Source organism: Monodelphis domestica, chromosome 1 (genome assembly GCF_027887165.1).
Source record: "Monodelphis domestica isolate mMonDom1 chromosome 1, mMonDom1.pri, whole genome shotgun sequence".
Lineage (NCBI taxonomy): Eukaryota > Metazoa > Chordata > Mammalia > Didelphimorphia > Didelphidae > Monodelphis > Monodelphis domestica.
In genome coordinates this window covers 46134893-46157682 of record NC_077227.1, presented here as the reverse complement: position 1 = coordinate 46157682, position 22790 = coordinate 46134893, and the positions used below count along the sequence as shown (strand labels likewise).

Genomic DNA, 22790 nt, shown 5'->3' with positions numbered 1-22790 from the left:
GTGATTATTGTAACCAAGGAATAATGTTTTAAATTAACTAAATTAATACAAATGGAAAAAAATAAAATGGGACTGGGAAAGGTCAGCAAAGGGATACTACCAAAGGATGTTGCCAAGGAACCTGGATAACATTGGTCCTCAATCTAAGTCAGTGAAGAGTAGTCTATGATGATATAGGATTCTTCTTAGGTCTATAATTCAGGGCAGCTTGCTTAACTCTGTGATCAGTACACATCATGGATCAGCCTAAGTAGCTGGATAGATTTGGGATTAGAGCTACTCTTCTTGGGAAGGGAAGGGTTTAACTCCAAAGGATCTGGCTGATCTTCTCCCCAACCTGACCTCTCATTAGGTAACAGGCACCTTTTAAAGGGAAACCTGGAATGTTCTTTATTCTGTAAGAGAGGAAGTTGTAAGAGAGAAACCTTTGGCAGAAATCAGCTGCAAAGAGAAAGCATGGGGGAAGGGCAAAGGAAAAACCTCAAGATTCCAGTGAGAGAACAGAAGCTGAGAGAACTCAAAACTACCAGCTCACCTTTCTCCTCCAACTGAGAGCCTGAGAAGAGGACCTCTGAGACTGAGGGGTCCCTCTGGATATCAACTGCTTTCCAGTGAACCCTTGAAATCTCTTACACAGCTAGAGACATCATAGACTGGGACTTTGAAGAAAGCTGTCTACTGAAAAAAATCTTCCCTCCAAAGATTATTCTCCACCTCTCTCTCTCTAACTTGCCCTGAACTCCATTACTCTAACTAAATTAGCTCAGGAGTAGAGAGCAAATTAGCAGCTGACTAGAAAAGGGGTCAAGACCAAAAACCTGGACCCCTGAGATTGGGGGGGGGGGAAGGTCAGTCTGCCAGTCAGTAGGAATTTCTGCTACCCAATTTCCTTACCTAATCCCTTCATCTCTCCCTTCCCTGAGTGATCCCCAATAAAGTGTTACTATTTAGATCAGGTCTGCCTAATTCCTGACTCTAAGAAAGGAGAGCTAAAGATTTGTGGAGAACCATACCTCTCCCCAAAAGGGAGGGTTAACTCAGGATCCAAATAACTAGATTCAAAGGAGTAATTCTCTTCTCTGGGCAGAGGAGTAACTCTAGGTTTGGGGGGGGGGGGCGGAAAGTGGCAGTTGGGGTATTTGAAGGACCCAGAGACAGGAAGATCCATCTGGTCTCTCAACCATAGCTGAGACCAAGAAGGGAAGCTGTGTGCTGTTTCACTAAAGCTGTTGCCTCTAGTTTTAATCTTTACCTCCCAAACCTACTCTCTGAGGAGCCATACTCTGTCCCTCAAGGAGACAAAGCTGGGTTATCTTCCCCAAGGAGAAGAGAAGGGAAGATCAATCTCTTCCATCTCTTCATTTCTCTCAACTCTTTCTTTCCCTCTCTCCAGTTCCCCAGTGTATGTGTGGGTGACCCTCTAACTGGCCATATATTATAATTTCAGCCATGGAGGAGTTTCAGAGAAAGGGAGAATAAGAGTAAACAGGCACCAAGAAGGAAATATGACTAAGAACTGGCTACCTTACCCGGTTGGACAAAGGACAAATAGACTAGAAGGAGTAAAATAGTTCCCCCTTTCCCATCTTCAGAACCATAGCACTACCTAAACCTCCTCTCCTCAAGAATCATCAGTACTAAAGCCTACTTACTATTCCCCCTGCATGATAGGCTATCTTTTTTCTCTTTGCCTTTTCACAAACTACATTTTCCCTTAACTGGAAAACAGACACTCTTCACTTTTTTAATTTAGAATCTCTGATTTCCTCAAGTCCTGCTACCTTCTACATGAACTTTTTCCTGATTCTTCCCAGGTGTCAATGCTTCTTCCCCTCCCACTCCCCCACTCCCAGATTCCTTGGTATTGTTAGGGGTAAAACTTATAGTTGGACTGAATATATTTTTAGTTTGTCTCCAGGGTTTTAAATTCTAAATCCCAATGAAATACTCGTCAGAGTGAAATTTTATAGTGTTTTATTTATAATAGAGTGAAGATATTAAGGAAGGAAGGAAGGAAGGAAGGAAGGAAGGAAGGAAGGAAGGGAGGAAGGGAGGAAGGAAGGAAGGGAGGGAGGGAGGGAGAGAGAGAGAGAGGCAGAGAGAGGCTTAAACTTGGCTTTGGACAGTCCAGGGGGTCAGTCAGTTGTTTCTGATTTGTCATTTACTAGCATCCATGGGTCATAGATCTTCCTCCTCCACACTTAATCCTTGAATAGAGGTGTATATATTCCTGCTTGCTAAAATTCTAAAGACTAAGCAGGATGGAGTAAATCTAAAATTCACAGTATCCATTTTGTTTTTACTTCTCTATGTACCTGTATCCCCAAATAAAATGTGAGCATCTTGAGGGCAACTCAGCACTTAGCATAGGGTCTGGGGCATAGACAATTAGTTTCAATTAGTATTTGACAAAGTAAAACTAACCTAAAAAACATACATTACATAACTGAAAAGGAAGAGTCATTTTCCACACATGAAGCTCAGCTTCTACTGATCATACCTTGCTTCATGGTTTCTCTCTACATTTAGTAGTATTCTGCCCTTTTTAATTTTTATGATACCATAATGGGATGAGTTAGCAAGGAATGGGGAAACTCCCTTTATCCAAAATAAAGTAGAATCTGGTCTGCAACTTACAGCCTTAGGTAGTTGTCTAGGACATGTAGAAGTCAAGTGATTCGCTCAGCTAGTATAAAGAGACAAGAATTGAGCCTACATTCTTCCTAAGTCTAAAGCTAGTTATTAATCTGCTCTACCACCTGCCTTTCAGTACCATAATATTCTTTTTAAAAAATATTTCATTTTCTCAATTACATGTAATAGTTTTCAACATATGTTTTTTGAAATTATAAGATCTAAATTGTCTCTTTTCCTCCTAGATGGTAAGCTGGATTGCACATATATAATCATGCAAAACACATTTCCATATTGGTCTTTGTTATGAGAGAATACTCATAAAACCAAGGCACACACACACACACACACACCCCCCAAATAAAAGAAAATAAAGTGAAAAATAAATATGCTTTGAAATGTATCCTGACTCCCAACAGTTCTTTCTCTGGAGGCGAATAGCATTCTTTGTCATAAGCCCTTCAGAATTGTCCTGGATCATTGTGTTACTAAGAATAGCTCACTCTTTTGCAGCTGATCATCAAATAATATTGCTATTACTACATACAATATTCTCCTGGTTCTGCTTACTTTATTCTGCATTAGTAGATCTTTTCCAGTTTTTTTCTGAAATCATCCTATTCATCATTTCTTATAGTGCAATAATATTCCATCACTGATTCCACAATTTATTCAGCCATTCCCCAATTGATGGACATCCTCTCAATTTCCAATTCTTTGCCACCATAAAAAGAGCTGATACAAATAGATCTTTTCTCTTTAAAAAATCTCTTTGGGAGATTGTATTAGTAGTGGTATTACTACATCAAAGTTCATGTAAAGTTTTATAGCCCTTTAGGCATAGTTCCAAATTGCCCTCCAATATTAGTTCGCAACTCCACCAACAATATATTATTATCCCAATTTTGCCCCAACCCTTCCAACATTTATCACTTTCCTTTATCATATTCTCCAGTCTGATAGGTGTGAGGTGGTACCTCAGAGTAATTTTAATTCAGCACTATAATATCCTGTGACATTAATATAACACAATCTATTCAGCCTTCCTCCAATAAGTTGACTGCAAATCTTGCCATAGAGGATCTGTCAATACCTTTATCCAGATAGGTTCCCCCTTTATTTTGATGATATATTTACAATGGAATCACTGAGTCAAAAGGTAAGATGAATTCCTTGACTCCTATTGCATGTTCTTTGGCACCATTTCTGGGCTAACAAAATTCTATTTAAGAATTAGCAAAGATTTTAAAAATATATCCATATTTTAGACTTCATATCCTAAAGATGGATTATTTAATTATTTGCTTGATCCAAAGCTCCTCAGCTGTTTGAGTAAATGAATGAACCCATTCTTGTAATGATCAGGAAGGAAGTGACCTATAATTGCAGATATAAAAATCAATCTTATATATTTTTGTTCTTTGGTAAAATTATTAACATAAATCAGTTTAACAGATAAAGTTGAACTATTTTACAGCACTATGTTGGAGGAAATGCAGCTTTAATTGGGCAGAAGCTTGCAGCAAATTCAGACTTGAAGGTAAGTCAAATTCCTCTATGAATCTTTTATAAATGTTTCCATACTTTTATGATTAAGTATATTTCATATAGTTTATTTCCATAGCTTTCCTTCTTCTTAAGTTTCTGAATGGGAGGGCTGAACACCTTCAGTGACTTGTAATTGCCAGTCAGTATGAGTGACTGTAAGCAATTATGTTTGGCAGGAAAAGAGAAGTTAGTCAGAAGAGTGTAGGATGATCCGTTTGGTTGAATTTCTTGAAGTCCATGAGCCTGACAGAGGACTTATTCCTAGAATGCAGGTGTAAAATAATTAAGATTTGATTTAAAGCATTAGGAATGGAAATCAGGATCAGATTGACAAAATGTGGATTTGGACCATTGTGGAGAAGAGAGAAATTACAAGAAAATGCAGCAAGACAAGAAGCTGGAGTTGATCATCTGTCAGTCAAATGAAGATTCCATTTGGAATGTGGCTGGGAAATAGTTGGAGGCAAGAGCCAACTGCTTGACTAGATTTGAAGGCTTTGGGCTTTCTGGCTGACTGAAGGAAGAAAGTGGATTTTATTTCTAGGACTTGGGATAATCAAGTTAGAGGTGACTTGGCTGATTTGAAGGAAGAAGAAGGACAATAGTCCATATATCTCTCTCTGACTGGCTCTGTTTCATGCTAGTGAATTGCCATTTTCTCTTAATATCCTCCAACGTAACACTCATTTTAGATAATAGGGAAATCCTACCTCTCTTACCTAATCCTCCATCTTTCCTGTTTTACCCAATAAAGCCTTACTTGAGATAAAGAAAAGAGTATTTCCTCTGAAACATCATAACTCACACTGAGTGACTTAGAAGGAGGCTGAAGAAGGAAGGGGAAACTGAAAGGAAGAAGAGGGGAAGAAGGGAGGTATAAATGGAGGAGGGTAGGAAAAGGAAGATAACTACCTGAACTATTAGTTACCTAGTATCCATCAAATATACCCTCCAAATATCATCTATTACACCATTGAGAAGCAAAGAAAAATTGATAATCAAGGTGACTGTTAGGTGGCATGGAGGAGACATCACAAATTCAGTCTTAGATGTTTTAGTTTTAGGGAGCACAATTAAATGGAAAGATCCTATAAATACCAAGAAATGAATCTAGTGAAAGGTTAGAAAAATGTAGGTTTTGTAGTCAGCCTTACAGGTGGTAATTTTTTCCAAGTTGAGTGGAAATCTCAACTATTTGGGAGATTTTTCTGTCAGTGATTAGTGAAGAGCCAGGAAACTGATGAACTAGATATATTGAGCATTAGGAGTATCTCTGAGACTGCAGAAGCTGGATGATGTGACAGACCAATGTGAAGCCCGGAACAATGGGTAACTTAAGAGTAGCCCCTTGGCATGCACTCTCCTTTAAATTGTTTGACAATTTATCAGATGAAGGATTATGAGGATCATGAGAGACTGTTTGTCCTGGTGGCCTTCTCTGAACTTGAGAAACTGGAAAGGTTGTGGTTCCAATAAGAGTTGAAACACTAAAGAATCACCTTCTTAAGAGCCAACTTTGAATTTGAAAAGAATCCTTTACCCTCTTCTCTTCCTGCCCAGAGCTACTTTTGATAGGAACAGCCTTCAGAGAGGCACAGGACTAGTATCAATTTCATGGGAATTTAAGAGCCAAAAAATCATTGCATTCAACTTGCTGTGATGCCTTTGAAAGTGGTTGGACTATTTAACAAAACAAAATAAACAAAAAGAATTGAAGAGGGCAAAAAAATCTCAAGATGGGGAACATGAACCCATGTCAGAACTTTGGAGGTGTAAAAATTGGAATTTAATCTCAAATAGTAAAAATATTATATTTTATGAAGTTTATTAAATGATCACTAGAAATTAAGGAATAAAGAGGATACAAAATAAAAACCACGTACCCATGGCTGGTTAGCCATTTTCAGCCATCCCTACTCACCACCATCACTGCTGATGCTATATCATGCAAAAAAGAGAGAGTCTGGGAGGCATTACTGCTAGTTAAATACCAATAACATGATCTCGCCAATGTGGAGTCGCAGGAGAGATTATAGGGAATTATGGGAAATACTAAGGACTTCTGGGGATTGAAGTCAAAGGTTCAAAATCTCCATTTATATACTCCCCCCTGAGAACTGCAAAAGACTAGTCTCTCCAGTGGGTCTTGTAAACATACCAACTTTGAAATAATTTGAGGATAAGAGGAAAAGAGAACAAAACCAATGATTGCTAGACGCATTGACAAAAAGCCAGTTAGGGGGCAGTCCCCTTTGGCATAAGAGTATACATACAAAACATGCATTTAAACCCCACACAGTTCAAATCACCACATCCCAAAGTTCACTCTGGATCTTCTGGTGCAGGTTGTTGCCTGTTTAAGCATCTTAATGCCAAGCAATTCACTTTCCGGATTTGGAGAGATAGCATGTTTCTTATTCTAAAATTACTCTCAAAAAGAATTTAAACTTTGCAGTTTAGAATAATTATACAGAGGGTGAAATAATGGGACAGTTAAAGAATCATTGAAAAATCAGTTATATAGGAGGTACTTCTTGTAAGGGGTAAATAATCAACAGTCTTCTTTTGAGGAATAAGCATCCACTGCTCCAGAAAATAATGATATAGATTCAAAGATTCTTTCTATGAAACAGTTATCTAGTACCAGTTAGAGGAAGAAGAAATAAGCAGTAGGGGATTGGTAACCTGCTGTGGATGTAGAGAGAGTCATATTGGCAAAAAGTGGAAGTATTCTGATTTTATGGGTTCTATGTTGGGGGATGGAAATACCCTCCCAATATTAATCAAACCTAATGGCCAAAACCCAACAATGTTGATTTACCTGGGAATATAAGATACTACCAGAATAGATCTAGGAAACTGCTGAAGACTGTGAAGTCCTAAGCAAGAGACTGGATACATCAGAGGCAGGCAGACTATTTTTCATTGCTATCTATTGAAATAGAGGCTATAGAAGAGGAAGACACTTGAGTATAGAACAACTAACTGATTAAGAAGTTGGTGTCTAAGAAGTTAAATCTGGACTTATAGACCACTTCTTGCACTGCAGAAATGATGGGCTTTTGGCCAGGCATGCTTTAAAGATGCCTAATGAGAGCCAGAAAAATATAGATTTGCCTGGATTCTTTCAAAACTCATTATGAGGGCTTTACCCTAAAAATAGAGGGTGAGGGAAAAAATTGTGCATTTGCTAAGCTATATAACTCGGAGAGGAACTAGTACTGCATAGAAAGATCAGCAAAGCAGATGAGCACTTCGCAGGATATAGTATCCAAAAAGAGAAACAGCACGAAAGTCACTAGTCTCAGAGGATGGTTTTTTCAGTTCACAAAATATAGATGATAATTGAACTGTAGGTCTTAATGCAAAGAATTTCAGCTTTATAGATGTCATTGAGCACTATCCCTCTCAGCCTGTATCCCATCCTTGCCCTTTCATCCTGTATAATTCTTTCCTATGGCCATTCCTAAATCCTCTGTAGAATATTTGCCCAAGGGACTGGAAACCCACATATCAGTCTGAGAGTTGGCCTATATCCCCTTGTTCCTGCTATCTGAGTGGCCTACCTCCTTTTCTGGTCATGTATGTGTGCTTTCTATTTCTTGTACATAATATGCCTTCATGTAGAAGTACTTTATTCAAAGGGTACAGATTAGATTAAAGTGTGGTAGACTAACAGTATAGAAGAATAATTCAATAGTAAGACTTGTAAGATTAAAATTAATATCCAATAACTCCAAGTATTATATTTTATAAAATTTGTGAATAATCACTTGAAGTAGAAGAAATAAAAGAACAAAAGTAAAAGCCACATGAGTGAAATTCTTCTGCCTGGCCCTCACCCAACTTTCACAAGCCTTATTTCTGCGAAAAGAGAGTGAGAGCAGAGCTACACTCAAACTTCATAAAATATATAGATTCATGTAACAAATGAAGTATATGTGTGTATATACAAATATATGTTTTGATAAAATAGTATATGAATAGTATATGAATATTACTATTGAGTTATTGATTCCCCCAGAAATCATTATGGGGAGAGAATGACGGAGAGCAATTTGGATGTGAAAATCAATGAAAGAGGAGACAGATGTGATATGGTAATTATAATATACTGTAGGCCAACCACCCATCCAGAAAAAGAAAAAAGATAAGGAAAAGAGTTCAGGAAGCTCAGGAGGGATGTGTGACACTTCAGCTATCTAGATGTCTGGAAGCATGATAGCTGGTAAATTGTTCATTTTCCTTCATGATAATTTCATTCTTCAAGAGGTGGAAGAAGGAATTGCAATTTTAGATCTGATTCTTTGCAATAAGAAGTAACTGCTGAATTTAAAATAATGAGAACTTTAGGAAGAAGTGACTGTGCCTTCTTAAGAGATCATGATATAAAAAGAAGAAATTCAAACATAACTTGCCATCTACCTTAGTTTTGAGAATAAATCTCAGTTCAGAGAAATGATAGGTAGGGTTCTTCTTTGCTAAAATGTTATAGAAGTTGTAAGCTTACAAAAAAAGGAGGACATTGAAATCTGAAATTCTGAATATACAGATACAGAGTTCCAATAAAGAGAAAAAAGAGGAGCTGTCAGAGAATCTTCCCTACCTAGATTTTTTTAAAGGTATATTAGTGATAGAATCAAGGGAAGATAACTGAAGATGAATATTTTAAAAGTAGCACAGTCCTCTAAAAACAGGGGCAAGAGTCCTAAAGCTTGGAATGAACAGAGGCTAACAGTAAATGAATGGTCAGGTCAATGAAATGAGGGAGTTTTTTGCTGCTGTTGGGGCAAGAGGAAAATCAGAACGAATTAGGTTATTGTTTAGAGTAGATAAGAGAATCAACAGTGTTTCTTTTGGTCAAGAAGAATGGTCTTTGGATTGGAAATGACAATTTTTTGCTTCAGCTGGGAATTGAAACTGAACATTAGTCAGAAAATGGTAATTTCCCTCAAAGAACTCAAGTCCTGAAGCCAAGATCGCAGGGTACCAAAAACTGATGAATGTTGCTGCTGAATTGCTCCCATTAAGTCAAAAAGTTGAGCAGAGTGAGAGAGGTGCCCAGTACTGGAGTGTCCCAATTTTCAGAAATGGGACAAAGAAGGCAGTCTTTACAACTTTGGTCTACTGAGCTTCACTTTTAATTCCTGGAAAATTTTAGAATGTATAATTTATTAATGGAATAGTTTTTGAAGGGGTAACAGTGTTCACTGAGACCTAGGCTAGCTTCATCAACAATAGGTTAGCTAAGCTAACCTCAATTTCTTTTTTTGCCAGGATTATTATCCTACTAGATCAGGAAGATGTTCATAACCATTATGTATCTTAATTTCAGTAAAGGATTTGACTATGTTTTATAGTATATTTATCCATATTTAGTATGGAGTAGGCTATAATACAGCATGTTTGATTGTGAACTCATTGAATGATGAGGCTCAGAGAATCATCATTAATGGATCTACATCACCTTGGTTTGAGGTATCTAATGGGATTCTGCTGTGCTTTTCAGTAGACTCATCACTGATCTAGAAAAAGACATTCCTGTCATGTTTATTACATTTATAGGGGAAGAAATATTGGGAACCTACCCTAAAACCATGATCAAGATCCAAAAATTTCTCCATAGGCTTGAATGGTGCAGCTAGGTAGCACAGTAGATAGTGTGCAGGGCCTGGAGTCAGAATGACTCATTTTCCTGAGTTCAAATCTAATCTCAGCCATGAACTTTATGACCCTGGGCAAGTCATTTAACCCTGTTTGCCTCAGTTCCTCTTCTGTAAAATGAAGATGGAGAAGGAAATAGCAAACCACTCCAATATCTTTGCCAAGAAAACTCCAAATGGACTCAGCTGAAATGACTAAACAACAACGAAAGGCTTGACTGTTCAATATGACTAGATTTAATAAGGATAAATGGAAACTCCTACATATGGAGTTAGAAGTCAACTTCCTAAGTGTATGAAAAAAGCTGGACATATTAAAGTTTGAGCACAATGTAATTATTGTCACATGGTATTCAAAAAAGTTAATGGCATCTTAGGTTTCATTACTAGGAATATGGGATCCAGGCTTTGTTGGGTGAGAGTCTCACTGGATTTGCCTTCATGAGATGAAACCTTGACGGTTATGTTCAGTCCATGTGCTACATATTAGGAAGGACAGTGAAGAACTTAAGTATATCAGGAAGACCATGACACAAGCACTGGAGATAATGCCATGTGCAAATCTTTTGAAGGAACTGAAGATGTTTGGCCTAGAGAAGAAAAAATGAGGAAACTATGATCAGTAGTCTAAAGGATTATCATGGAAGAGGGATTGAGGGATTCGATTTATTCTAATTGATCTAAAAAAGCTGAATTTGGAACAATGTTTGCCAGTTACACAGAGGCAGATTTCAATTCCATATAAGTAAAAGCTTCCTAATAAGTCAGAAGTATCCAGAAACAGAATAGGCTGTTTCTGGAGATTGTGGGTTTTCTGTCTTTGGAGGACTTCAGTCAGATGCTCTATGATCATATGTTCCAAAGGCTGTAGAGGTTTGGGTTGGATTCAATTACCTTTAACTTCCCTTCCAACCTTGAAACTGTGGTTCTGCAAATTGGATAAAGCTAAGGACAAATAGCACTTATGATTCTATAAAGAGAAGTTACTTGTAACTTCTTGTGGCTAAAAACAAAACCAGATTGCCAGTGATAGTATAGAAAGTCAAAGCATTGATTATGGATAAGTCAATGAAAAGGGCCAAACTATACAGCGGTGCTAGATGGGGCCATTGATACTTTTCTGTGTTGAAGATACATGGGTATAACAAAGGGAGGGACCTTACTTTTTTCTTAGGATACTGTATTATGGAAAAACTATAATAAAGAATCAGCAAGTGCTTAACTTATTTTGAAGCAATTTGAAAAGGAATTACCATGATACTTACCTGTTTGTCACCTTTTGGACACGATAGTCCTTGTTCATTTATTGCTCGTTCTAATGGACATTTGTCTGTATTGCACAGCCACCAAAGAATTCCACAGTATTTGCTTGAGAGAGGCCCAGGACTGGAGTAGCGGAGGGAGCAGCTTATCAGAACTGAGGTACATTGGCAGAGTTGTGAGGTGGTTGACAATAAGAAGAGTAAGGGGAGGCATAGGGAAGAGCAGACTGTAGACAGATCCATAACAGTTCCTAGTCCTTTTCTGCATTGACATGGAGACAGCTCCCTTACTTTAAAGAGAGGTACACATGTCAGAAATTTTTAAAACCCACTTAAATTGTATAAACTAGTCATAAATTATATTATACTACCAAGGTACCTTTTCTCTCCTTGTCTAAAGTTTACACCAGTCTGTTTTTTCTAATGCCTTTAGGATCATATACCTGGTAGAATTTAGAACCATAGTATGATTTAGCATTCTCTGCACTACCTACCCCTGGCTTTGGTGACCTAGGAAAAGAATAAAAGTGGGGATTTGGGAGTAGAGTGGAGCTCTTGCTTTAATAACAAATCTATTACATATGGAGCCTGTGACTTCCCATCTGTGTTTCCAGTCCCTTGATTTACCATTGCTCTTGGTGTCTATACCTCATTGACACGCCTCTCCTTAGAGCAGTCTAGGAAAGTCGGCTCTCACAGTGATAGCACTTCCTTTCATTCATTTGCCTTCCAAACAAAAGCTTTCCTAATACATATTAAATTTTGTGTTATTTTAATAGGGAAGTTGAACTGTGTGTGATTTAGTAATAAAAGCTTAAGTGTATTGGGGAAAGAGCCTCTTGATAGACTTCATTTTGGTTCTCTCCAGGTTCTTCTTTGTGGTCCAGTTGGCCCTAAGCTGCATCAACTACTTGATGACAATATAGTTGTTCCCCCAGAATCAATGCAAGAAGTAGATGAGTTTCACCTCATTCTGGAATATCAAGCAGGTAATGAAAATATTTAACAAACTTCTCTTCTGATCCATATTGAGTGTGTCACTCACAGCTTTGAAATAAAATAGATTTTGAATTCTTTAGATATTTATAGTTTGTAGTATTTAATTACTGATTATTAACTACTAGGATCTAGTTTCTCCCTTCACCACAAAGTTCTGGCTTTAATACATTTTTGTTTTTATCTCAGAGAGAAATAGGCTAGCTGAACCATCTAGGAAATCACCCTTTTTCAGAGCATTAAAGAAATTAAAAGTTTATGACACCAGCACTGTGTATCATTTCAGATGTTTGATGCTTTCCCCTACTAGGAAGACACTAGGCAGTGAGAGTCAATTCTGCAAGTTGATATTTCCAAAAACAGTATAACTTTTTGCTATATCTTATTCCTGATGCATCTCACCATGTAAAGGTAATTCTGGAACATTCAAAGACTTGTTCATTTTCTAGGATGCCTTTTTGATTTTTGCTATTAATAATTCCTTTTAGTTAGTGGTTAAATGAGTGAATGAGAAGATAAAAAACAAAACAACTTCCAACATCATTTTAGTTATCTTTTCACTTTGTGTATGAAGGGACCAGAGGGAAGCTGCTTCTAAACTCAAATTTGAATTATCTGCAGTGTTGTATGATGAATGATAGTATTTTCTCAGGTACAAAAAGAAGCTCTGGGTTTCTGGCTAAACTGATCAGGAACTCAGAAAGAGCATGTGTTTAGAATTGGGAATTGAATTTAGGGTTGGTGTTTCACATTTAACAATGAATGAGTTTAAGTCTCTCCCTACCTTAATTTCCCCAACTGTGAAATATGTTGTTACTGATTGAATATTTTACAAAGGTGTGGTGAAGATAAGAAGTGTGCCTTAAGTATTTGTGAACTTCTTAGATGGAAGGTATCAGATTGATAGAAAGTATTGGCTGAAATCAGCTCAGTGTTCATGAAAAACATTCCTTTGAGGTACAGAAACCAATTCCAAAGTAGTCTTACTTAGATTTAATAATAGAAATATATTATAGACCCAGAATGGGAATAGATCATCAACTCTTCTATTCATGCATTTTAGAGTTGGGCTACTATCCCAAGCCACGTTTAAATGATCAGTTAGTTGTTTTACCTCCCTCTCCTCCCCTCAGCCCCTCACCCCTCTTTGGGTCAAGGAGACAATAATCTGGCTTTCCTAAAGTGTCTTCCTTGAAAGGAAAGAAAATCAATCTATCTCTCTTGGGTTCTTTAGCCCCACTTGAGTTATTAATTCAATAACTTGGGTTATTCTTGCCTTCATGTTAATTTTGTTTATTCAGGTGTAGCCTAACTATAAATTGCAACTTAGATGAAGTTTGAATAGATATACATTTTACAATTAGCCTCCTTGCAATAAGAAATCTGTCCTATCTTCCCCAAAAATAAGATTTTTGAAATTTCTGGGGAAATGTCTTTCTAACTTTTCTTTTCCTTCTTCCTAAAGAAGTGTGGGGTTTTTTAGACTTTCAGATTCTGTCTTTGAAGCTTTTTCTGAAATGAGTAGTCAGAGCTCTTTCTCATGTTTATCACGTTTTGCTGGATAGGGAACTAGATTTAGATGTCTGGGAGTGTCAGAATGCTCAAAAAAAATTTATGTATAAAAGCAAATAAAATGGTTTGGAGAAGTTCAGTTCCTATTGAGTCATCATGATACACATTTTGACATTTGAGAAGATTAGCTTAATACCTGCATTAGGTAAGTGCTTGGGCACTGTGCTCGAGAAATCTAGTCAGTATAGCTGCATGAGTGCCACTCCTTGGTCCACACTATATGCTGCTGTTTCTTTGTTATAGCTTTCTAAAGTCTATGACTATACGTTGCCTTTTTCTCTTTCTTGATGAGATGTATCTCATAGAATTTTAAAGTTCAAGGGACCTCCAAGGTTACCTAGTCAATTCTTGCCCAAATAGGAATCTCTTTTACAACACTTCCCCCATCCCCCAGAAGCTGTGCTCCATCTGTTTTGAAGATTTACCCAGTTGGGTACACTTGATGTCAAAAGGCCACTTTTAGACAGCTCTAAGGAAATTTTTCTTTACATTTTGCCAAAATCTGCCTCTCAGCAATTCCTAAGGAAAGGAAGGCAATAATAAGCTTTTATGTAGCACCTACTACCTACTAGATGCTACTTTATAGGTATTGTCTCTTTTGATCCTTATAATTACCCTGCAAGGAAGGGGTGCTATTATAACCTAGAAAACTCAGACAGACAAGTTAAATGACTTGTCCAGAATCACATAGGTAGTAATTGTCTGAGGCTGAATTTGAATTCAGGTCTTCCTGACTTTGGGTTCAGTGTGAACCACCTAACTGCCTCTGATTTCTACCTCTTACTCCCAAGTTTTGTCTTATGGAATCAAGTGGAATAAGACTAGTCCTTTCTCCCTATGATAGCCCTTCAGTCATTTAAAGATGTCTTGCATGTCATTTCTTTGCCATCTTCAAGATTCTTTCAGTCAGTCTTCATGTGTCTTGTGGACTTTTTCTGGTTGGAGGTCCTTCACTTGTCAGTGTCCTCCCTTCCTTACAGTGCCCAGAATGTAATACTCTGCTGGGACAAAGTAAATCAGGACTATCAGCTTTGAAGCCCATTGTGTCACATCATTGACTCATTGAGCCCCCCGGCCTTTTATCGCATGAATTCTTATTGGCTTGTCATTGTAGTGCAATTGAGTGTTACAGTTTACTTTCAATTGTCTAATTTGTGAGTCATTACTCTTATTTGCCCTAAACTTACACATCAAGTTTAAGTGAACAAACTAACTCTAAGATGACATTCCCCAGGGCTTTTGTAACTTCCATTTCACCACTGTTCACCACATTATAAGGTCTTAATTATGGCCAGCCTTTACATTTCTGTGAATTCAGATTTTAAAGGGTGATAGGTTATGGGGAAGGAAAGCACAGTATTTAGGGAAGAAGGAGAGATGGGGAAAAGATCCTTGGATGACATTGTTCTATACAGGACAGATTCACAAATGCTGATTTTTTTTTTTTAAAGAAAAAATTATAATAGCATTTGAAAGAGGGATACAAACTTAATCACAACTACAGATGTGAATGTGCAAACTTGTCCATAAAACCAGAAAAGTATGGCGGAGCTAAAACAGCATTGAGGCAAAATTGATCATGTCTTTGCTGAATACAAATGAGCTATAATAGTATTAGTGTTTTCAGGAAGGCAGCAGCCAAAATAGTTGGGAATCTGCTAGCACTGAGATGATGAACCTATGGCACACGTGCCCCCCCCCCCCCCCCCAAAAAAAAAAGGCCAGGCAGAGCCCTCTCTGTAGGCATGCCTGCCATTGCCACCAGCTTTCCTTACTAGAAAGCCAGAGGGACTCAGAGCCCAGCTGTTCCCTCCCCCTCTTCATGTGCCTGAGGACATTCCTCACTCCCCCTTCCCCACCCCCCCACCCAGCAGCCAATGGGAGTGCTTGAGTGCTTCCTACCTCCCTTGTCTGGAGTAAGGGGTAGGGTGGGGTGTGGCGCTCAGTCTGGGTTGTTGGGTGGAGGCAGGGCAATACTCCATCACTGCTCTAAAAAAGGCTGGAGCACCACAGACCATGGAACCCCACCTTCCCCCTCACCCTGGCCCTGCTGCCCTTTTTGGTTTCAGTGAGACCAGCTAGTTCAGAGCATTGGAGAAGCTCCAGGTCAGAGCAGCCTCAGCTCTCCTGGCAATGGGACCTTGGGCAGGTCACTTAACTCTTTTGTTCATTTTTATCATCTATAAAGTGTAGGTTACAATGAGAGCACCCACTTCCCTGGGCTGGTATGCGACTCCAGTGAGATAACCTAGGGTGAGCACTTTGTAGACCTTAAAGCCCGATATGTTGCTATTCAGATGACCATCCTAAGCACCTGTTTACAGCCTCAGCCTTATCTTTCCTCCTTCCACATATCCAGTCAGCTGTAGAATCTTGTCATTTCCATCTCCACGAGAGTTCTTACTACTTACTGCCTTCCACAGCAGCCTGCCTCCCTTCACTGGGATGCCAAGAAGCAGTCAGTCTCCTCCACCTCCAGCAGCCACCTGGTAACTTGGGAAAAGGAATTAGTTCACCTTCTCATCCTTTAAAATGTATATTTTAGTGAAAGTTTATGAATATAATTTATAAGTAAAAAGTTTGCTCAGTATTACCATGCACATTTATAAACAGACAAATAAAACAATAATTTTATTTAATAATTTTTATTTAAACAGACTTCTTCCCAGTATGTCTTTGTTGAGTACCAGGGTATTCTTTCTATAGCCTCTTTAATATATGAGTGTATGGTTTTATCCAGGCATTTTTCTCGCTCTATATTATTAGGAGTAAAATAAGATTTGGGATTTTTATAAGTAAGTGACAGGAATAGATTGCCTGCCTTCAGATGGAACCTTGAGCTGAGTCTGGCTTAGGAATTCTGTGTGAGACCTGGGAGCTGTTGGAGAGTTTGGTTGGCTCCAACTGCCCCCCCCTTTCGCTTCCCCCCTTACTTCCTTCTCTACCTCCCTCCCTCCCTCTCTCTGTCTCTCTCTCTCCCCTCCCTCCCTCTCTCCTAATATTCCCTACCCAGAGAGGTGGCAAAAACATTGGCTCCTGGAAATTCCTTTATCCGGAGTGCCTTGTGAAAAGTGGAAGAATGTTTTGGGAAGAGCTGTGAAAGGAAGATCTATAGTTAATAGAAGAAAATCTTGTTCTTAGCTCCTGTGAATACAGAGTGAGCAGTCTGGGCTCTGCCTTTTCAGGGCATAAAGCACTCGGCCAAAAACCGTGACTGGCCGCAGGTGGAAAATCGAATTGAACAGTACAAGGAGGCAGTACTGAATATTATAAGAATAATAATTAGAAATAGGCTTAACTAGATAGATTTTGGGTAAGAAATAAGGAGATAGCGAAGGTCTGTTTTTGACCAAACAGAAGATGCTTCCATGAGGAATCTTGAGTTTGGGTTGGTTGGAGGTTGAAACCCATTCGTTTTTAGGATTTTCCCTGCTTTACCTTTCGGTTAAAACTATAATCCTCAAAACCTTAGTAAGCAGAGGGTTTGGTTTTGTTTTTTACAACTGCTTCCACTGTATCAGTTTAACTCCCTAGAGGAGGCCCCACTGTTCTTCCCAGACTACATTAACTTTTGTTACAAAGTCAACCAACGGGCCCTTCTTAATACAAATAGATACAATCCCCAAATACCAATAACAGTATCCAGTTTTCAACTTAAAGCCCACTTAAGCAAATACATTCTATCTAGTTTTCTAGTTATACTTTGTCACTAGCCAAGACCCTTGTGTGAAGTACTTTATTTAGAGAGCTTGGATCTTGCGCACTGTGGTGGTAGGACATAGCAATAGTTACAGGGCATGTCAGAAGGCCTGTCGCCTGGGTTCCTTTCAGAGTGGGTGTCTGGAGTGAGTGTGGCCGAGCTAGTGCAAGGGCCCCAGAGGTGGAGCTGATGGGGTTTTGAAAGGGGGAAAAGGGGGTTAATTTTTAAAAGGTTTGGATTTTTTTTTTAAATATATTTTATTTGATCATTTCCAAGCATTATTCATTAAAGACATAGATCATTTTCTTTTCCTCCCCCCACCCCCCATAGCCGACACGTAAGTCCACTGGGCATTACATGTTTTCTTGATTTGAACCCATTGCTTTGTTGATAATATTTGCATTAGAGTGTTCGTTTAGAGTCTCTCCTCTGTCATGTCCCCTCAACCGCTGTAGTCAGGCAGTTGCTTTTCCTCGGTGTTTCCACTCCCACAGTTTATCCTTTGCTTATGAATAGTGTTTTTTTCTCCTAGATCCCTGCAGATTGTTCAGGGACATTACACCACCCCTAATGGAGAAGTCCATCACCTTCTGTTGTACCACAGTGTATCAGTCTCTGTGTATAATGTTTTCCTGGTTCTGCTCCTCTTGCTCTGCATCACTTCCTGGAGGTTGTTCCAGTCTCCATGGAACTCCTCCACTTTAGTATTCCTTTTAGCACAATAGTATTCCATCACCAACATATACCACAATTTGCTCAGCCATTCCCCAATTGATGGGCATCCCCTCGTTTTCCAGTTTTGGGCCACCACAAAGAGCGCAGCTATGAATATTTTTGTACAAGTCTTTGTGTCCATTATCTCTTTGGGGTACAGACCCAGCAGTGCTATGGCTGGGTCAAAGGGTAGATATTCTTTTGTCGCCCTTTGGGCATAGTTCCAAATTGCCCTCCAGAATGGTTGGATCAATTCACAACTCCACTAGCAATGAATTAATGTCCCAACTTTGCCACATCCCCTCCAACATTCATTACTTTACTTTGCTGTTATGTTAGCCAATCTGCTAGGTGTGAGGTGATACCTCAGAGTTGTTTTGATTTGCATCTCTCTGATTATAAGAGATGTAGAACACTTCTTCATGTGCTTATTAATAGTTTTGATTTCTTTATCTGAGAACTGCCTATCCATGTCCCTTGCCCATTTATCAATTGGAGAATGGCTTGATTTTTTGTACAGTTGATTTAGCTCTTTATAAATTTGAGTAATTAAACCTTTGTCAGAGGTTTCTATGAAGATTTTTTCCCAGTTTGTTGTTTCCCTTCTGATTTTAGTTACATTGGTTTTGTTTGTGCAAAAGCTTTTTAATTTGATGTAGTCAAAATTATTTATTTTACATTTTGTGATTCTTTCTATGTCTTGCTTGGTTTTAAAGTGGATTTTATATTTTATGAATGTGGTTGCCAGAAATGTAATTAATTCCAAAGAAATTTTATTTACAACTTATTTACAAAATGTAGAAAGAGTGAAGCAAGAAATCAGAGAGAGGATAAGGTAAGATATCTAGCCTGAGCACCAAGTAATTTATCTCCAACCCCTGGCTCAAAAACCAGGCAGGAGAGTTTTGTCGTCAACTGGATTGGATAGGTCGTAGCCCTTGTAACCCAGCACCTGGGGAAGTCTCTTCAGAAAAATCTCACAGTTTAGAGTCAGCTTTTCACTCACCACATGTCAGTCTAACAGCAGATCCTTCTGCTCCTCTTTGCTAGCCTCAGCTCGAAAGCATGAAGAATTGAATTCTCATGGAAGTAAGAGCTCCTTTTAAAGACATTTTCTCTTGCATCAATTCTTGTGTCTTCCCCTAATTTTTCATCTACCAATCACAGTTGATGCTTTGTTTTAGGACTGCCCAGAAGGCTGTCAGTCGATTCTGATTCATCACCCTCTATCGCACACGTGGGTCACAGACCTCCCACTTCGTGATTAAATGGGATATTTGCACTTTTGGTGATTATAGATCTAAAGTGGGCAGATCTTCATACTTAACTTTTAAGTACTGTGTTTACACTTATGGGGATTAAATCTAAAAATAGACAAGGGTTACAATTTAATCTTCATAGTCAGGGGAGAGTTAAGTATTTTCATTGTTATAATCAGGGGAGAATTAAATTTAATCTTCAGTTTTTTAACAAGTGCTGAAAGCCAAGAAACTATCTCTTGATTTCCTTATCTATTTGAAATGCTCCTTATATCTCATACCATCTCTGGTGAGCCCCAGCTCTTTCTCTACCTCTATCAATATCACTCTCTTTACTAATAAGTACTTACAAATCTGGTAATAAGCCTCCAGATCAATTTTTATTTATAACAGTCCATTTTAGTGTCTTAAATCATGATCCAGAAAACCAGGTCCCTTTCGTTGGAGATCATCCCCTTAGCCATCTTTTCCCTCCCTTTATTCTAAAGTCCTCACCTTTGATTGAGAAAAGTGGGGGGATTTCCTGACCAGAATTTACTTCTTAGACATTTTAGGGGTAGGGAGTTAGTGTCTGTCAGAGTCTGTCCTCCACTACTGAAGTGCATGATGGTTTGACCTCCGTCCCTTGGCTGAACTCAGGGGCCATTTCCACATGAGAACTTTCCTGACCTTCTCCCTTCCACTTTGCTCAGAATTTACTTTGTATCTATTTTATGTTTTCTCATTTCTGTAGATGTTATTTCTCCCTAGTAGAAGGTAGATTTTTTAAGGACAGGAATTGTCCTTGTTTTTATCTTTGTTTCTCCAGGACCTGGCATAGTGCTGGCACAAGCACATGCTTGTTGCTGCAGCCTCTTAGTGGGTCCTATGAGCTGCAACAGCCTCCTTTGTTGTGTCTGTGTCCTAGGAACAGAGTGGATGTCTGTTCCCCTAGAGTGCGAGAGCTTTCCTTGGCACCGCTTACTTGTTGGTTCTTCTCGTTCTCTGAAGCACAGGATATTGCTTCCTTAGGCAAGGGTTTTTCTCTTGAGGGTCATATACTTCTGTTTACTAGGCCTTCTGCCTCTCCAGAATCCTTTGTTTTCCAGTTTCTTTCTTGGGTCCTCTCTTCCATCTTGTGTAGGCACTCTTCATTGACAAGTATTGACAAGTCACCTTTCTCTTTTCCCTGTCCTGGCCTTTGGCTTTTACATAAGAGAATCCAACCTTAGGGCCATGCTGTCAGGATTGAAGATGGGATTAGGGAGTGAAAGCAGGAACCCAGTAAGAATAAAGTTGGAGGAGGATGGACAGGTTAGATTAGAGGCCAACTCCTCCAGTGTATCCTGTATCATGCTTTTCTAATCTGGTTCACCACCCATCCCATTTGGTGTTCAGAAATAACCTTGGCACAAATCTGCTCTGGTTCGGATTCAAGGAGAGCCTCTCATCTCTTTTGGCTCTGGCTGCCCTCCCTTGGATGATAGAGGACAATTCTTTGTGACGTTTCCCAGCCCTATACAACTCATTTTCTTCCACACCAAACAGGGCTTTTCTTAAGCACTTCTGGATTAAAACTGCCCCTGGGCAGCTAGATAGTACAATGGATAGAGTGCCAGGCCTGATGTCTTAAGGACCTGGATTCAAATCTAGGCTCAGACACTTCCCAGCTGTGTGAGCTTAACTTAACCCACATTGCCTAGCCCTTGCTGCTCTTCTGCCTTGGAACTGATACTTAGTTTAAAAGGGGGTGGGAGAATTAAACTGATATTTGGCAGGCCCTATGCCTCAGAGATCATAATTCAATATCCTTTTTGGACTATGAAAACTTGTTTAATCGGTGCTTCTTTTGAGACCTTTTTCTTCCATAGCTATGGTCTTTTGGACATTAGACTAGGCTGGTTAAATCTTTTTCTGGGCTTATGTTAGCCAAGTTTGAAAGAAGTATATTAGAATTTCTAAGAGTTAGCAACCCACTCCAGATTTATTACTAGGGGTAAGTCTGATATAGACAGATAAGAGCAATATTTCTTGGGAAATAGCTGGGTCTTCCTTACCTTCCAGAGAAATGCCTGTCAGAGGATGTAAGGATTGATGGCTCTACTTCCTCTGTAACCTTTAGCATTTCATGGAACCTCTCTGGGTGTCAGAGCTGTCATGCTTCACCCATGATAGTTGGCAGTATTGAGATTATCTTGTTGTGAAGGGGAGGCTGTAGTAAGATACTTTGTTGTATCTTTCAGTTCTCCTCTCAAAAGGAAAGCCAGGAGTGACTTCCCTTCACTGAGCCAGTATCACTTTTACTTAGAGACTATACCTTCATACAAAATCTATTTACTTATAATTAAAAGATATAAATATAAGGATCAATAACAAGGAAAGCCTTAAACTAACAGGGAACTAACTTTTCACCCACCTTCTATGTCCATCTCACAACAGAGCCATTGGTTCTTCCAGCTACACTAAAACTGCCTAGCACTTACTAGAAAAGTCCCAGAACACTATCTAACTATTATCTAACTAAAATTCTTACTCAGTTAACTTAATTTGATAAAGATATATCCAAGTACATATAGATTCAGTCAGCCAAGATGGCAACTGCTAACTGACAATCAAGTCACCCTGGTATGGCCAGAATCCAGGCAAATAGCCCAGCAAAACAGATCTGCCAGCTTCTTCTTAGAGATGATTTCTCTCGGTCAAGAAAGTAGAAAACCTCTTCAGATGGTTTTCAGAGTTCTCTCTCTCTTCCCTCTCATTAGCACAGCGCAAGGTCACCAACTGACAGAAACTTGTTCTGTGTTCCTCCTTCCAAGTTCTGGTCTCTTGCCCCACACTCTGCCTTGCCTACACCCTCCGAAATCTCTTTATCAAATATCTTATTTTAATCAATACTTAATCAATATCCTAATTTCCTTACTACATAGTCCAGAATGAGACTAGATGACTTCTAAGTGCCTTTCCAGTTCCTATTCCTCAGAAGCCTTTCTAAAAGGGTTTTGCTCTTCAGTGCTTTGGCCCTGTATATCTGTATCAAAGGACTTTGGGAAACTCAGTAAAATAAGGTTAACCAGCAGCAATGAGGAAAGAAGGGATCCTAATATAAGCATGCATTTCTGTCTTGGTTTGTTTGTCTTAGTACTGAAACTTTTTTCTGAAGAAATACACAGATTGTCTGAAAGAGTATGGAAAGAAATTTGAATAAATTTTTGACTATCCAAAAATATCTGACCTTTTAATTCTTCAGATGACTCTATTTTTACACATTTTCATGGTGGCTGTAATTAACTCCTTTTGACATCCTTAGTTTTAATTTTGAAATCCAGGATTAAATGTTCTTTCTTGGTCTAAGCAAATTCCAGATAAACCTCACTTGGCTTAGCAGAGAACAAATTGAAGTCACATATATATTAAGCTTAATTCATGAGATAAAGCCAAAAAACAAGACAGTGTCAAAGACCTC

At 38.8% G+C, this 22790-nt stretch overlaps 1 protein-coding gene across 4 annotated transcripts in view; it reads left to right on the top strand.

Annotated features, from left to right (window-relative positions):
- The window catches only part of ADPGK (ADP dependent glucokinase), a 49709-nt gene that overhangs the window by 14787 nt on the left and 12132 nt on the right, over positions 1–22790 (top strand). For all 4 annotated transcript variants that reach the window (XM_056798358.1, XM_001365153.5, XM_007478120.3 and 1 more), the window contains exons 3-4: positions 4112–4174; positions 11976–12096. In XM_056798358.1, coding sequence (XP_056654336.1) covers positions 4112–4174; positions 11976–12096 — 184 coding nt within the window. The remainder of the gene's footprint in view (positions 1–4111; positions 4175–11975; positions 12097–22790) is intronic.